This window comes from Rhinatrema bivittatum, chromosome 2, assembly GCF_901001135.1.
Source record: "Rhinatrema bivittatum chromosome 2, aRhiBiv1.1, whole genome shotgun sequence".
Lineage (NCBI taxonomy): Eukaryota > Metazoa > Chordata > Amphibia > Gymnophiona > Rhinatrematidae > Rhinatrema > Rhinatrema bivittatum.
In genome coordinates this window covers 356,893,656-356,911,510 of record NC_042616.1, presented here as the reverse complement: position 1 = coordinate 356,911,510, position 17,855 = coordinate 356,893,656, and the positions used below count along the sequence as shown (strand labels likewise).

At 47.2% G+C, this 17,855-nt stretch overlaps 1 protein-coding gene across 3 annotated transcripts in view; it reads left to right on the top strand.

Moving 5' to 3' along the window:
* Nucleotides 1-17,855, top strand: part of SLC12A7 (solute carrier family 12 member 7) — a 485,337-nt gene that overhangs the window by 410,966 nt on the left and 56,516 nt on the right. For all 3 annotated transcript variants that reach the window (XM_029589924.1, XM_029589923.1, XM_029589925.1), the window contains one exon: nt 2,729-2,862. In XM_029589924.1, the coding sequence (XP_029445784.1) occupies nt 2,729-2,862 (134 nt within the window). The remainder of the gene's footprint in view (nt 1-2,728; nt 2,863-17,855) is intronic.

The window sequence follows — 17,855 nt, the reverse complement described above, 5'->3', positions numbered from 1 at the left end:
ATAGAAGGATGAATTAGCCATGCTGACCCTCCCTCCTCCCTAGACAGTCTATACATATGCACTGAATATAGATATATTTTTATTTTATTTGCATATATTTTTTTCTCGCTTTGAAACAAGAGTCTGAGGTAAATGATATAATCGCGCGGGAACCTCACCGCGCAGAAGCACAGAGTTCAAACTTTGAACTCTAGGAGAAGCTCTGCCTGCCGGTTGCGCGGCGACACTCTCAGACAGCATGGCTAATTCATCCTGCTATCTACGGAAACGCCGTTTACGGTAAGCAAACTTGCTTTTATAGCAAACATTTTAGAAAAAGTTATACAAAAACAGCTTGATAATTTTTTTTAGAGTCTAACAACATTTTATTTCCCAAACAATTCGGTTTTAGAAAAAATTTTAATACGGAAACGCTCCTTATTTCAATGACAGACAATGTTTTAAGAGGTTTCGACTTGGGCCAGAGTTATTTTTTAGTTCTTTTAGATCTGTCAGCCGCCTTTGATACTGTCGATCACAATATTTTACTGAATTGCCTCAAAGAAATTGGAATCACAGATATAGTCCTGAAATGGTTTGCTTCTTTCCTCAATCGATCTTTCCAAATGAAAATACAAAATTCCATTTCCAAAAAAATCTCTCTTGAAATCGGGGTTCCGCAAGGGTCAACACTCTCTGCCACTCTTTTTAGTATTTACTCCCAGTTTGCCACTTACTCAGTGGTCTAGGTTTAAACTTTTATATATATATGTGGATGACATACAGTTTCTGGTCCCAATTTAAGATACGTTAGAACAAACATATAAAATTATTACAGTATATCTAACAGCTATAAAACAACTTTTACAACACATGAAATTGATCGTAAACATGGAAAAAACTGAAAGAATATTGTTAGAAAGAAAGTGCAAGTTTAATGATATCCCAACCCTGGTTTTTTAAAAAAATAATATTTGCCCCATCATTGTATGCCAGAGACCTTGGAGTTACAATAGATACAGAACTCAGTTTAAAAAAAACACATAGCCATCAAACTAAAAAAATTATTTTAAACTTTTAACTTTTCGAAGACTTGAACCTAATGACTATAGGACAGTACTTCAAGCTTTTATATTTGCAAATAATGATTATTGCAACGCATTGCTACTAGGGTTGCCGCAATCTACCATTAGACCTCTCCAGGTATTGCAAAATGCTGCCGCCAGAATTTTAACTGGGAATAGAAAGTGTGATCATATCACACCGATTTTGATCTGTCTACATTGGTTGCCGATTTATTAACAGATACAATACAAAACTACATGCATATTACAAAACATAATTTATGGAGAAAGAACTGAAAGGTTAAACACTGTTATACGCTTGCATATCCCACAACATTTTTGAGAATAGCAAATAAGGGACTATTGACAATCCCAACTATAAAGTCAGCCCGACTCAGCCAGGTAAGGGAGCGAGCAATATCAATTGCCGGCCCCAAGTTTTGAAACACTCTACCTATGCAAATACGGCTGCAAAAAGAAATTCAAAGCGGAACTCAAAACATGGCTTTTTAAATGCGCATACACAGAGAATGAGTGACAGGCACATGCAGGCTTGATTTTTTGTTTTACTATTTATTATTATTTTAACACTGAAGTTTTATGCTTTACATGTTTTATCACTATACTAGCCGTTAAGCCCGTAACAACGGGCTCGGTCCGTTTCCTTCCCACTCCCTCCCCCTCATTCTCCCTCCTCCTTCACTCTCTCCCCCCCTCCCTCTCACTTCCCCCTCCCTCTCTCTCACCTCCCTCTCCCCCCCCCCCCCTCTCCCCCTCTCTCCCTCCCTCCCCTCTCTCCTCTTCCCCTCCCTCCCCTCTCTCTCACCTCCCTCTCTCTCTCTCTCACCTTCCCCTCCCTCTCTCGATCCCCTCCCCTTTACGATCGTCCACAACCGGCAGATCTCGGGGGGGGTGTCCCGCGCGCGCGGCACCGCCGCCGCCACTTCTCCTCCTGCTCTTGCCGGCAGATCTCGGGGGGGCGGTGTTCCACTTCTCCTCCCGCTCTTGCCGGCAGATCTCGGGGGGGGGGGTGTTACTCCCGCGGGCGCGCGGCGCCGCCACTTCTCCTCCCGCTCCTGCCGGCAGATCTCGGGGGGGGGGGGGGGGGGGGTTGTCACTCGCGCGCGCGGCGCCGCTGCTTCTCCTCCCGCTCCTGCTTCGCGGCCGCCGCCGCTCCTGCAGCCCCACCGCCATTTTTTTTTTCCGGGCACGCACGGCTCTGACCAACGTGCTGGCCCGCACATGCGCGGTAGAGCTGCTCTCTACTGCGCATTTGCGGGCCGTCGGTCAGAGCCCATTTATAAGGTAAATAGGAATATTAATGTTTTATGCTCTGTGATTTTTTTATTAAGATGCTACACCTTTTAGGAATAATAATCCTTGTTTGATCTGATTCTTAACTTTAGTTACTTTTTAACAGCTATGTTATATAGTATTGTATTTTCCTTTAGATAGTATTTTAGCTTTTATTACTATTTATTATATTTATTGTATTTCTCTGTTTTATGTGATTGTAAACCATTGTGAAGGCTCGTCTGATGTGATGGTATATAAAAATTATTAAAACCATAAGTAAACCATTTTTATAGCTGTAAAAGCAGGAATTTGACTACCTCAGTGTTATATTTTCATAGAAAATAACTGATGCTGATTTTTAATATATAAACTTTCTGTTTCTGCACTAGAAACCAGTCAAATGTGAGGAGAATGCATACTGCTGTAAAGCTGAACGGAGTAGTGTTGAATAAATCTCAAGATGCTCAGCTAGTTTTACTGAATATGCCTGGACCTCCTAAAAACAAACAAGGGGATGAAAATTGTATCCTTAATTGATATTTTTGTATGCATGCAATATGAAAAGTATTTAAGAACATAAGAATTGCCATTCTGGGTCAGACCAAAGGTCCATCAAGCTCAGTATCCTGTTTCCAACAGTGGCCAATCCAGGTCACAGGTACCTGGCAGGATCCTAAAGGGTAGATAGTTTGTATGCTGCTTATTTCAAGGATAAGCAGTGGATCTCATGAAGTTCACCTTAATAACTGTTGATGGTCTTTTCTCCAGAAACTTGTCCATAACGTTTTTTAAACGCAGCCACACTAAATCTTTCACCACATCTTCTGGCAATAAATTCCAGTGCTTAATTATACATTGAGTAAAAAAATATTTTTCTTATTAGTGTTAAATGTATCACCTAACTTCATTGTGTGTCTCCTAATCTTTGTACTCTTTCAAAGAGTAAACTGATTAACGCTTTTGTGTTCCACTCCACTCATCATTTTATAGACCTCTATCATATCTCCTTCATCCATCTCTTCTCTAAGCTGAAGAGTCCTAGCCTATTTAGCCTTTCCTCATAGGGGAATCGTTCCATCATTTTGGTTGCCCTTCTCTGTACCTTTTCTAATTCTGCTATATTGAGATGTAGTGAACAGAACTGCACACAGTATTCAAGATAAGGTCACACCATGGAGTGATATAGAGGTATTGTGATATTTTCTGTTTTATTCTCCATTCCTTTCCTAATAATTCCTTGCTTTCTATTTGCCTTCTTGGCTGCTGCTGCACACTGAGCAAAAGATTTCAACGTATTCTCACAGGACAAGCAGGATGGTAGCCCTCACATATGGGTGACATCATCAGGATGGAGCCCAATCACGGAAAACTTCTGTCAAAGTTTCCAGAACTTTGATTGGCCCCTACTGGGCATGCCCAGCATGGCACTAACCCTGAAGCCAGCAGGGGTCCCCCTTCAGTCTTCTTTTTTCCGCGCAGCAGTAGCCTCGCAGTTTAGGAGCTCTGAAGAGATTCCTGACAGGAATTTTCCTCACGGAGTTAATTAAACTTAAATTGCCCCTCAGGGATCCCTCCTCTAACTTTTCTCAGGCTGCGGTACTCCGGTAAGTTTTTCACCGTTTTTCGTTGATTACCGTCGAGTTTGGCCCTTGCGGCCTACTGACCATCGACCGTACTGCGGCTCGATTTTTCTATGGCTATTGTGTCGGGGGTTTCGTCGGTGCCCGGACTGTACTCGCACCATGCCCATCACAGACCCTCATGGAGTCTGTGTAATGTGTTTAGGCCGTGAGCATGATCCTGACTTGCACCAAATGTGGCCTCATGAATTCAAAAGGTCACAAAACCAGAATGGAGAAGATGGGACTCCTTTTCCGTGCTCACACCCCGACGCCGTCCATCGCATCGACGTCATTGGAACCGGCACCGTCGAAGTTGCACCAGCATCAACAACCGTCCGGTGACCGCCCGCCATCGACGTCGTCACGGCCATCGACTCCCGTTTCTCCCCCTCAAGATCGAGGGGATTGTAGGGAGAAACATCGCCACCGGCATCGTAAGTCTCGGACCGTCGAGGGAGCGAAATCATCGACCTCGCCACTGTCTGAGCCTCCATCGAAGAAGCCCCGTCCAGGAACGGCACCGACCACTCCTGCGACCGGGACATCGAGGCAACCCTCACCCGATTGGGGTTTGGGAATCGCGATTCTGCCTGTAAAGGTGGTCCCTCCGACTGTGCCTCAGCTTCCCTCTTCCGCCACGGAGCCAGGGCTGATTGCCCCAGGTCTCCGGGAAGAACTGGACCGGCTGGTCCAGGAGGCCATCGACAAGGCGATGCAACAACTCCAGGTTCCTCCGGCACCGAGAGTGGAACCGGTCACCGACCCGATTCCAGCAGCGCTGGCACCGCTGCTATCCCAGATGGAAGCGCTCATGACTGCCCTTCCACCGGTGATTCCCGGGTCTCCGATGACTCCGGTGCGCTCCCCGATGACAGCTTCATCGGGAGGAGAAAGACCGTTCCGCATTCCTCCTTCGGGGGTATTGCCTCAGCCATCGATGCCCTGTTGTCCCTCGCCACCGATTCATTCATCGGGGGCGATATGCACATTGGCGCTATCGATGCCTTCGATGCCGGCACAGATACCCCCCCCCCAGGGTGCCCCCGGTGATTCCTTTAATTTTCTCGGAGCCTCAGCCGGGCCCTTCGGGTATCCAACCCCCTTCTCGTCCTACAGGTCAGCCTGCTGATCCTTATGACACCTGGGGTGATGATACTTCCACAGACACCGATGACTTACCTTCACCTCCCTCTCCTACTGAAAGTAGAAAGTGTTCTCCTCCAGAGGACCTTTCTTTCATTAATTTTGTGAAGGAAATGTCGGAATTGGTCCCTTTTCAGCTTCAGATGGAGCAAGATGATAGGCACCAGATGATGGAGATTCTCCAGTTCCTGGATGCCCCTAAAGTAATCACTTCTATTCCCATTCATCAAGTTTTTCTTGACCTCCTCAAAAAGAACTGGGAAAAACCTGGATCCATTGCCCCAGTACACAGAAAGGCTGACACTACCTATCTAGTACAGTCAGCCCCTGGCTTTCAAAAATCTCAGCTTGACCACCACTCAGTTGTCGTAGAATCAGCTCAAAAGAAAGCAAAAAGGACGAAGCCTCAGTCCTCTACCCCTCCTGTCAAGGAACACAAGTTCCTAGACAATATTGGTCAACAAGTGTTCCAAGGGACAATGCTCATCTCCAGAATTGCTTCTTACCAGCTGTACATGACCCAATACAACAGGGTCATTTTCAAGCAAATACAGGACTTCTCTGAAACCCTGCCTGACCAATTCCAAGAACATCTTCAAATCCTTGTCAACAAGGGGTTTCAGGCAGGAAAGTATGAGATAAGAACAGCTTACGATATCTTCGACACCTCCACTAGAGTGTCTGCAACTGCCATTTCAGCAAGACGCTGGGCCTGGCTCAAGTCGTCTGACCTTCACCCAGAAGTACAAGACAGTCTCTCTGACCTGCCCTGTATAGGAGATAATCTGTTCGGTGAACAGATTCAGCAAATAGTGGCTGAAATAAAGGACCATCTTGAGACCCTCAAACAGCTCTCATCGATATCTTCTGACTTCCCTTCTAGACAGCCCTTCAAGAAGGACTCTAAGAAGTCATTCTTCCGCCCAAGGAAGTACTATCCTCTACCAACAAGGTCCCAAGTTACGAGGCCTTATCAAAAATCTCAGTCTCGCCAGCCCCGGAAGCAAAAGCCACAAGCAGCTCCCCAGCCGGGGCCTGCTTCAGGTTTTTGACTTTCCCTTGGAGAGCAGCAGCCTGATTCCTCTGCTAGGCATACCAGTGGGAGGTCGATTGTGCCACTTTCACGGCATATGGCAATCAATCACAACTAACCAATGGGTGCTAGCAACCATTGCTCAGGGTTAGCACCTGAACTTTCTTGCTCTTCCACCAGAATCACCACCTCTACAAGTGTGGAGAGTAACCGACCACTCTGTCCTTCTGGAGCAGGTGGTTTCCCTTCTTCTCCAGTTAAGGACAATAGAACCTGTTCCTCTTTCGCAAAAAGGCCTAGGGTTCTATTCCCAGTACTTTTTGATCCCCCAAAAATCCGGGGGGCTTCGCCCAATTCTGGACCTACATGCCCTCAACAAGTACCTCCAGCGGGAAAAGTTCAGGATGGTAACCTTGGGCTCGCTTCTACCTCTTCTACAAAGAGGAGACTGGCTCTGCTCTCTGGACCTCCAGGACGCATACACCCACATTGCGATAGCTCCAGCTCATCAGAAGTACCTCAGGTTTTTAGAAGGCCCAAGGCACTATCAATACCGGGTGCTTCCATTCGGCCTAGCATTGGCACCACGAGTCTTTACCAAATCTCTCGTAGTTGTCGCAGCCTTTCTCAGGAAAGAAGGTGTTCACGTCTCCCCCTATCTAGACGACTGGCTAATCAGGGCCCCAACCCAGCAAGCCGCTCGATCGTAACTGGATTTGACCCCACACACTCTAATTTCTCTAGGATTTCTCGTCATTTACGAGAAATCCTATTTAGTTCCATCTCAAACCTTGTCTTTCATTGGGGCAGACTTGGACACCTTACAGGCAAAAGCCTGTCTACCTCACAACGAGTGCAAACCCTCGTGTCCCTCGCTCACCAGTTGTAGTCTCAGTATACAGCAACAGCTCGGTAATTCCTTGTCCTTCTCGGACACATGGCGTCCTCAGTCCATCTCACACCAATGGCCCGCCTGGCCATGAGAGTCATGCATTGTACTCTGAGGTCACAATGGATTCAAGCGACTCAGCCTCTGTCAACCATTCTCCACATCACCGACGCACTCCATCTGTCTCTCGCCTGGTGGAAAGATCAGAACAATCTCCTCCAGGGACTGCCTTTTCACCTGCCAGATCCTCAACTCATTCTCACCACCGACACTTCCAACCTCGGGTGGGGAGTTTATGTGAACGATCTACGGTCACAAGGATTTTGGTCTCCAGAGGAAGCCAAACACCAGATAAATTTCCTGGAGCTTCGAGCAATGCGATATGCTCTCAGAGCTTTTCAGGATTGCCTATCAAATCACGTCATCTTGATTCAGACAGACCACCAGGTGGCCATGTGGTACATCAACCACGCAGGGAGGCACAGGCTCCTTCCTTCTGTGTCAGGAAGCTGTGCAGATTTGGGCGGAAGCGCTCTCCCACTTGATGTCCCCTCAGGGCCACCTATTTACCGGGAAGTGCACAATGTCTTGGGAGACAAACTGAGTCGTGTCTTCCAACCACACGAGTGGTCCTCTCAATCCCTCGTAGCGACCTCTCTCTCCAGCAATGGGGTCATCCCCAAATAGACCTCTTGCGTCCCCCTCAAAACCAACAAAGTGGGACAATTACTTGCTCCCTCATTCGGAGCGAGCACTCTCCGCCCAGAGATGCATTCTCCCTCTCGTGGGCAGCCAGTCTGCTTTATGCATTCCCCTCCACTTCCTCTTCTCTCGAAGACTCTCGTGAAGCTCCGTCAGGACAAGGGAACCATGATCCTGATAGCACCTCACTGGCCACGCCAAGGTGTGGTTTCCCAACTCCAGGATCTCTACCATCCGCAAGGCACGTTCCCTGGGAACACACCCGCTTCTGATCACTCAGAACGATGGATATCTACGCCATCCCAATCTTCAGGCCTTGTCCCTGATGGCATGGATGTTGAAAGGTTAATCCTTCAACCACTTAACCTTTCAGATTCCGTCTCTCGTGTCCTGATTGCTTCACGGAAGCCTTCCACAAGAAAGTCTTATTCCTATAAATGGAAAAGGTATACATCATGGTGTTCTTCGAAATCCCTTGATCCCTTTTCCTGTCCAATCCCAAGGTTTTTGGACTATCTCTGGCATTTATCGGAATCAGGTCTAAAGACCTCTTCCATCAGAATGGCATGTCAGTGCGGTAGCCGCCTTCCATAAAGGTGTCGGGGATGTCCCTATATCGGTACAACCCCTCGTAACACGTTTTTCTTAAAGGCTTGCTCCATATCAAGCCACCTTTACGTCCTCCGGCCCCTTCTTGGGACCTTAATCTGGTTCTCGGGCAGCTCATGAAACCACCATTCGAACCTCTTCACCTCCTGTGACCTAAAATATCTCACATGGAAAAGTGATTTTCCTCTTGGCTATCACTTCAGCTCGCAGGGTTAGTGAGTTACAGGCCCTAGTTACCTATCCGCCTTACACTAAACTCCTGCAAGACCGGGTGGTACCTCCGCACTCACCCTACGTTTTTGCCTAAGGTAGTTTTCAGAGTTTCACATTAATCAATCCATCATACTACCTATCTTTCCCAGGCCCACTCCAACCCAAGGGGAACAGGCTCTGCATACCCTCGACTGTAAACGGGCTCTAGCGTTCTACCTAGACCGTACAGTTGCCCACAGGAAGAGCACTCAGTTATTCGTCTCTTTCCATCCCAACAAATTAGGGCAACCTGTGGGTAAGCAGACTCTCTCCTCCTGGTTGGCGGACTGCATATCTTTTTGCTATCAGCAAGCAGGCATCTTTTCCAAGACCGTGTTAAAGCACACTCTGTGAGGGCCATGGCGACTTCAGTAGCACACCTACAATCGGTGCCGCTTCCTGACATTTGCAGGGCTGCCACCTGGAGCTCTCTCCACACTTTTACCGCCCACTATTGCTTGGACAAAGCCGGAAGACAAGATTCCATCTTCGGCTAATCTGTCCTGCGTACCTATTTCCAACTTGATGTACAACACCCTTCTGCCTGCCCGGTGGGTTCAGGATGCCCTCTACCGAATTCCACCCCCAGTTGTTTGTGCCTGTTGCACGCCGTTGGGTACATTTGGTGCATGTTTGGACATCCTCAGCTCGGTACTCCACCCATATGTGAGGACTACCATCCTGCTTGTCCTGTGAGAAAGCAAATGTTGCTTACCTTGTAACAGGTGTTCTTACAGGACAGCAGGATGTTAGTCCTCACGAAACCCGCTGCCGCCCCGCGGTGTTGGGTTCATAATGTTTGTTGTTTTTATTTTTCGGCACTGCCTGTAGCTATCAAATAAGACTGAAGGGGGACCCCTGCTGGCTGCAGGGTTAGTGCCATGCTGGGCATGCCCAGTAGTGGCCAGTCAAAGTTCTGGAAACTTTGGTCAGAAGTTTTCCGTGATTGGGCTCCATCCTGATGATGTCACCCATATGTGAGGTCCAAAAACCTTGGGATTGGACAGGAAAACCTTGGGATAGGCTGTCCTGTGAGAACCACCTGTTACAGGTAAGCAACATTTGCTTTTTTTTTTTTTTTTTAAATTTTATTTTTAATGCATTCATTGTTTATACACGCAAGTAAAATACATGGGATAATGTTATACAGAATTATTATTCCATTAAGAATTTGACATCTCAATTTTTTATAACATCATCCTGTTTATCCGGAAATAAATAAAGTAAACCTAGAGATCAAATTTAATGCTAAGAATGAAACATTGGAGCGATCCAAAAAAAAGTAAATTTCAAACATCACTTATTGCCTATCCACATATTTCAAATCACTTCCCCCCCCCCTTCAATCTTTACATAATATTTATGAGTGCGTATCCAAATACACCCTAAGCTGATTTGGATCATTAAAGACATATTTATCCTTTCCATGTCTAATATGGCATTTGCAGGGGTACTTTAATGTAAATTGGGCACCTTTCTCAATAACCTCACTTCGCATCTCAATAAATTTTCTTCTTCGTAATTGGGTTGTACGAACCACATCCGGGAAAATCCTTATAGGGGATCCATAGAAATCTATTTTTTGATGTTTAAAAATGTAATCTCAGTACTGTATCTCTTTCAACAGGAGATAAGAATTGTACTAGTAAAGTAGCTCTTACATTAATTTTTGACTCAAATGATTTCTCAATTAATTCTGTTAAGTCTAAATTTTCTTTACTCTCCACTACCTCTCCATCTTGCAATTGCTGAAGATATTAACTCTTTAAAATAGTTGGCAAGGTATCATCCGAATATTTTAATACATTTTTTAAATAACTATTTACTAACTCCCCAGATGTTATCAAGTGAGTTTTGGGAAAATTCAGGAATCTAAGATTCATTCTCCTATTCTGGTTTTGTAAATTCTCTATCTTCCCTTGGTAATCCTCCACAGATTTTATTAAATTAACTTGTACTTCCTGTACACCCTCCAATTTCTTTCCAAACTCATTCACATTACTCTCCAGCTTTACCATTTTCTCTTTAGTGTTAACATCATTTTTCAAAGCATCTTGTACTGATTTCATAAGACAATTAATAGATTTTTGCATTTTTAACATCATTAACCCTAATTCTTCTATGGAGAACTTTTGAGGTACTATAACAGATATGTCTTCAGATCCAACTGCTTGGTCCTCCAATTTATGTTGATTAAAGGGTCCCTCCACGCCTGGTACCAAATTGGGGGTTTGTAAGTCCATGTTTCAGAACTGTTCAAACTTGTAGGCTTAGAAATCATTTAAAACCCTCCCATATTAGTGGTAAGGTCTTTCTCAGGCGATATTCCAGCTATCATTGCTGGAGGGGGCTGTGGTTTCTCTGGGGCCCCGGGGGTTAATGATGTTTCTATGGCCAAATGATTCATTTCTCGCTCCACAAATGAATCATTAGCGGCCCCCACCGGGGTAGATGCGGATACTCTTCTGAAACACTCAACTATTCTGGGTTGTGTAATTTTTATAGGAGTCGATGTAGAAGAGGAATCTCTTATCTTAGCTTTCCTCTTTGTGTAGGCATAGCTAAGAAACACCCAGAGAGGAATGTACAGAGAGGCAATTAAATCTTTTACTTAGCTTTGTTGATCTCTAGGGCCACTTTAGTCTATAATCCCCGTTCAAGCCGTTCTGCGCCGGGCTAAGCCGCGCGCCAGCGGCATCGTGCCGGCGTAGGCTGGATTTTATGCCTACCCGGCTCCTCCTTCTGACGTCACCTGGCTGGCCCCGGATGCAGGAAGCGAATCGCTATAGGTGTTCCGGCTTCCCTGCAAGGCGTTCTGGCTTCCTCCAGGTAAAAAAACAACAGGAAAATGGGCCACACGCTGTCGACCCTCTCGATCAGGAAACAGGCAGCGTCTCTCACCGGCGTAGGCTGGATTTTATGCCTACCCGGCTCCTCCTTCTGATGTCACCTGGCTGGCTCCGGATGCAGGAAGCGAATCGCTATAGGTGTTCCGGCTTCCCTGCAAGGCGTTCTGGCTTCCTCCAGGTAAAAAAACAACAGGAAAATGGGTCACACGCTGTCGACTCTCTCGATCAGGAAACAAGCCAAACATTTGCTTTATCAACTATGATGCCTAGATCATATTCATGAATGGTGACTCCTAATGTGGAACCTTGCATTATTTAGCTATAATTTGGGTTACTCTTCCCTAAATGCATCACTTTGCACTTGTCCACATTAAATTTCATTTGCCATTTGCATGCCCATTCTCCTAGTTTTGCAAGGTTCTCTTTATTTATTGTCTTTTATTTTCAGTTTTAATTTCTCTCTCCATAAAATAATTGTAATTATTGTACTGTAATAACTATAATGTCTAGCATGGGCACAACATTTTACAAAATGGTTAGAAACAGAAAATGTCTTCTACTACTATTGATCAGTTACAAAAACACATAAAAAACAGTCCCTGCTGTGTGAACCTTACAATATAATCAAGACAAATATACATGGCAAAAGAGATTTAGGGAATTAATAGAATAGGAAATAAAGACCCAGATCTAGAAGCAGTCATGGAAGCAGCTGACTTGGATGTAGCGACTATCACTTAGATGTGGTATACAGAAAATAAGTTATGCCATACTGGGTCAGACCAAGGGTCTATCAAGCCCAGTATCCTGTTTCCAACAGTGGCTAATCCAAGTATTAAGTACCTAGAAGGTACTCAAACATTAGATAAATCACAAGTTCCTGGACATACCCAGATCAGTCCAGCCAGCGGGTTATGCACTCCCACCAGCAGATGGAGGCAGAGAACAAAACTTCGAGGCATGGCTATATAACTCTAGTGCCATCTGCAGCTCCTCAGTATTTCTCTGTCTCCAGCAGATGGTGGACGTGCATCCTGCAACTCTGGACTGAGTTTTTGCAGGGCATCCCAAGGTGTGAGGTTCCAATTGCGGGCCCATCCCTTGGGTGGAGCAGGGCAAATGGGGGGTTGTACACCCCTGGCTATAGAGCCCTTGGATTCCGGGGAGTTGGATAGCTAGGGGACTGGTTCCCTCCATGCCCCGAAGCCCTCTTCCAGCCCCTCCTAAAGGAAAGTACCCCTGTGGGGATTTTTTTTTATATTTATATATTTATATTTCTCACAAAACTACATCTTGTGAGAAAAAGACACAAAAAAATAGTAAAAATGAACTGAGATGTTAAAAGAGAAAATCAGCGATGTGAAGACTCGCCCCCCCCCCCCCCCCCCCACGTCATGACGACCAGCCAGCGGCGACCCGATTAACGGCACAATTACACCAGGCGTCGCGTGCCGGGTGTGCTCCCCTTCATGCTAACCTTTGTGCTCCTTCTAATATAATTATATTTATGTTTATGTTAATAATTTAACTTTATTAATGTTATTTAGCTTTTTGCTTTGTTTAAAATTATTTCATTATTGATGTTTAAATGTATTAGACTAAGGAATTTTACTTCCTGCTCATTCTGTTTCATTGTAAACCGGTTTGATATGCATTTTATGCAGGAAAATCGGTATAAAAAAAACTTTAAATAAATAAATAAATAAATATTTACAGAGTTTAAAAACAAAAAAAGAAGAAGAAATTCTTGCCTTCAGTTTTTTTTCTCTGCAGGGGCTTTTCTCTGAGGCATGCCATTTTAGGCAGTGCTTGGCTGGGGGAGGAGGAGCATCCTAGTGCCCGGAGCCCCCTCTGGTCAGGGAAGTAGCTCCTGGGCATTTTTGGCCTCAGGGTAGGCGTTCTGAGGGCCTGGGCAGTTAAACCAGAGGTTTGCAGTACTTTTTAACTGTTTCCCTCCTTCTCCATGGAGTGCTTAACCCGGGTTAGGTTTGGAGCCATTTTGGGGTTTTTTGCGGGTCCCGCGCTAGTGTTCAGCCCGACCGATTTTCTTCCCTCTGGGACCCCAGGGGAGCTGGGGGAAGCACTGCCATGTCTGAAAGTGCCCTGGTGAAGGTCTGTAGGGCCTGTGGCCTGGTTTTAGAGTTGGATGCTCACTCTCTCTGTGCCTCATGTGCTGTGGGGGGGAGGGGTCATCTGCCAAGGGTCAGAAGCCCAGAAAGCCTAAGAGCGTGCCTGGGGGACGAGCAGGAACGAAAGCTAAACCCAAAGGGTCGAAGGTTACTCAGGGGAAGGAAGCTAAGGAAGTGTCCCGTTCCTCCCCCCCCCCCCCCCCCTTTCCCTAGCAGTGGTAGAACCGGGCCAGGGAGACCTGAAAGGATATAACTTTGGATTCCAGTAGTGATGATGTGGGACCTGGAGGTTTCTCCCCGGAGTTTGTGCTACTAATGCATGAGGCCTTCCTGGCTAGGAAGGCTGCGAAGAGAGGAGGTTTCAGGACAGCGCTGGTGGCTCTGCCAAGTGTCTAAAGACTCAGGTTCTACCTTCTCCAGGCTCTCAGCAGCCACGCCCCAGGGTGACTTTGACCCTGATCCGGACCCAGATGCCGGCAGGGACGATTTGTTGTTGCTGGATTCCCCTGGGTGGGGTGATGACCCTCGGGTCTGGTTGTTTAAGAAGGAGGAATTGCGTCCCCTTATTCCCCAGGTGCTGGAGGAACTGGGGCTCAAACTGTCACAGGAGGATTCGGACAGCAAAGGGATCAACCCGGTCCTGGACGGGCTGCGAGGACCCCCCTCGGCTTTCCCAATTCCGAAGAAAATTCAGAAGCTTAGCAGGGAATGGGATGCCCCAGAGGCCAGCCTCAAGGTAGGACGGGCCATGGCCAAGTTGTTTCCGCTTTCGGAAGAGCATTTGGAATCCTTACGGACCCCCAAGGTAGATGCACTTGTCGCCGCCATTACTAAGAAGACTACCATTCCTGTGGCAGGTTCAACGGCCCTGAAGGATGCCCAGGATTGAACATTGGAAGTCCACCTGAAACGCCTTTTTGAAGTCTCAGCTTTGAGCCTCAGAGCGGCTGTATGTGCCAGTATGATGCAGCGCACCTGCCTGTGTTGGATTCAGCAACCACAAGACCTGGCCACCTCGGGGATCATGTCCCAGGCGCAGGCAGCGCACCTTGAGGTAGGGGTGGCTTACACGGTGGATGCCCTGTATGACCTGGTACTGACTTCGGCGCGTGCCCTGGTCTCTTCAGTGGCGGCCCGACTCTTGCTGTGGCTCCGGAATTGGTTGGCTGACTCTTCTTCTAAAGCACATTTGTACAATCTTCCCTTCAGGGGGAAACTCCTGTTTGGCGAGGACTTGGACCAGCTGGTAAAGTAACAGAGAATCCAGAGGGAATAGGCTCCCGGAGGATAGAAAGCCCTTTCGGAAGGCCTTTGCCCCAAGGACCCGAGTCAGAGATTCCAGAAGATTTAAGTCAGGAGGGGGATTCCTCTGCTTCCTATGGATCCAGGCCTTCCTTGGGACGTCAACAGTCCTTTCAGGGACCCAACCAGGCTGCGAGAGGAAGTTCCAGCCAGGGAGCTGGAGCCGGCAAAATCTCCCAGTGAAATCAGAAGCACCCACTCGCTGGAGGCGGCGGAAGGGGGACAGCTGTCCCAATTCTACGAGGAGTGGGCAAGAATTACGACCACCAGTGGGTACTGCAGGTGATCCACGTAGGTTACGCCTTAGAATTTTCTCACCCTCGCAGAGACACTTTCCTAGTGTCACTCTGTTCTTCCCTAAACAAGAGAACCGCGGTGGAGGCCACGCTACGCCGTCTGATAAGCCTGCAGGCCATCGTTCCAGTTCCAGAGGCGGAATAAGGGGGCGGACAGTACTCCGTGTACTTTGTGGTGCCAAAAAAAAGGGGACATTTTGTCCCATTCTGGACCTCCAACAGGTGAACCGGAGTCTGAAAGTCTCGCATTTTCGAATGGAAACTCTGCGCACGGTGATTGCGGCGGTACACAAGGGAGAGTTCTTTGCCTCCTTGGATCTCACAGAGGCCTACCTCTATATTTATTTATTTATTTTATTTATTTAACATTTTTGTGTACCGTCACTCAGAGTCCATTGAAACGGTTCACAACAAATAAAAAGCAGTTAAAAACTAAAATACATAGTAAAACCTAAAGTTAGCATACATTACATACCTTAAAATAAAACTCATAACATAAATTTCTCAAACCTAATCTAAAAGCTTCTAATACATAGTTTCATTCAAGGCCTACAACACTCTGGATTCACCTCCAGTGTATAAACATGTCTAAAAGTAATACGAGCATCTACTAATAAATACCTCATTACTCTATTGTAAAATATAACATACTTCAAAGCTCTCCATTAGAGATACTAATCTAGCCTAATTGCAGTAACAGAAAATGTATGTTGGACTAACCCGAATAGGCTAAACTGAAAAACCAAGTCTTGAGCTCCCGTTTGAACTTTTAAAATTTGACTCTAGCCTCAGGGGCGCTGGAAGAGAATTCCAAATTCCTGGACCAGCCAGCGATAACGCTCTTTCTCTCACCTGATTGAGACGCACTGACTGAACAGCTGGCAAAGTCAGCAAACCCTTATTTGCTGACCGCAAATTTCTCTGTGGGATTTGGAGCGATCATCAGTGGTTCCTGCGGTTCTCGATCCTGGGACAGCATTTCCAGTTTCATGCGCTCCCCTTCAGGCTGGCATCGGAACCCGCACCTTCACCAAGGTTATGGTGGTAGTTTCGGCAGCCCTTCAGGAAAGAGCGTTGGTGCACCCATACCTTGACAACTGGCTCCTCCGGGCGAAGTCGGAGGAAGACTGTCAGCGGACTATTTGTCATGTGACCCACACGCTGCAGTTGTTAGGGTGGGTGATCAACCTTGTGAAGAGTCACCTGATTCCCTCCCAGATCCTGGAATACCTAGGGGCTGGCTTCGACACTCGCCTGGGCCGGGTGTTTCTGACGGAGGGGCGGATGCGCAAATTGCAACAGCAGGTGAATTGCTTGAGGACGACGCAGACCCCTACGGCCTGGGACTATCTACAGGTACTAGGATCCATGGCCTCAACAATAAAACTCATCCCGTGGGTGTTTGTTCACTTGAGGCCGTTACAGCAAGCTCTCCTTTCCTGATGGAGCCCAGGGTCAGAGCAGTATCAAGTGCAGCTGCCCCTGACCTCGCAATCCAGATCCAGCCTGGCATGGCAGCTAGTGGATTCCAATCTGCATAGAGGAATACCCCTCGAAACCCCAGACTGGGTAGTAGTGTCCGCGGACGCCAGCCTCCGAGGCTGGGATTTATTTATTTTATTTATAACTTTTTTTATACTGAAGTTCAGGTAACAGAATTACTTATCACTCCGGTTTACATTATAACAAGTAGAAAACAATGACAACATATGTCTTACAATGAACAAGGGAGTGAACAACTTGGATAATATAACATAACATAACTGGGATGCGGTGTGCCTGGGCAGAGCGGCACAGGGCGTGTGGTTGGAGACGGAACAAGCTTGGACCATCAACCACCTGGAAACCAGGACAGTGAGCAGGGTGTTGGAAGCATTTCTGGATCTGGTGCAGGGTCGAATGGTTCAAGTGTTTTCAGACAGCGCCACCACTGTGGCGTACCTCAACCACAAGGGTGGTGTACAAAGATAGCCCGAGAAGCTCATCTCCTCTTCGCCTGGGCCGAACGCCATCTGAAGGGCATTACTGCCTCACACGTGGCAGGCGTGGACAACGTCCAGGCAGACTTCCTCAGCAGACGACAGCTGGATCCAGGGGAGTGGGAGCTGTCCAGGGAGGCGTGGAACCTCATTTGTGCCAGATGGGGGGACTCCCCAGTTTGGATCTCATGGCGACCTGCCTCAATGTAAAGACGACGCATTTTTTCAGCCGACGGAGGGAGATGGGGTAGGTAGGTCTCGAAGCCCTGGTGTCCAAATGGCCGACAGGGATTCTGTTGTAAACCTTTTCCTCCTTGGCCTCTCATTGGTCGAATCCTCAGACGAGTGGAACAGCACCGAGGTCAGGTAGTGCTGGTGGCTCCGGAGTGGCCACATTGCCCTTGGTTTGCAGATCTGGTACAGCTAGCCACGGACGAGCCCTTATGGCTTGCCATTTACTGGACCTGTTGCATCAGGGTCCCATCTTCTCGGATCAGGAGGATCACTTCTGTCTTGCAGCTTGGCTTTTGAGAGGCGGCGTCTGCGATTTAAGGGGTATTCAGAGCCGGTGATTGCCATGCTGCTACAGGGCAGGCACCCTTCCACTTCCATAGTGTATGTGCATGTGTGGACAGTGTTTGAGTCCTGGTGTGCGCAACAGGGGATCAGGCCAGAGTCGGCGCCCATCCCTCATATTCTGGCCTTTCTTCA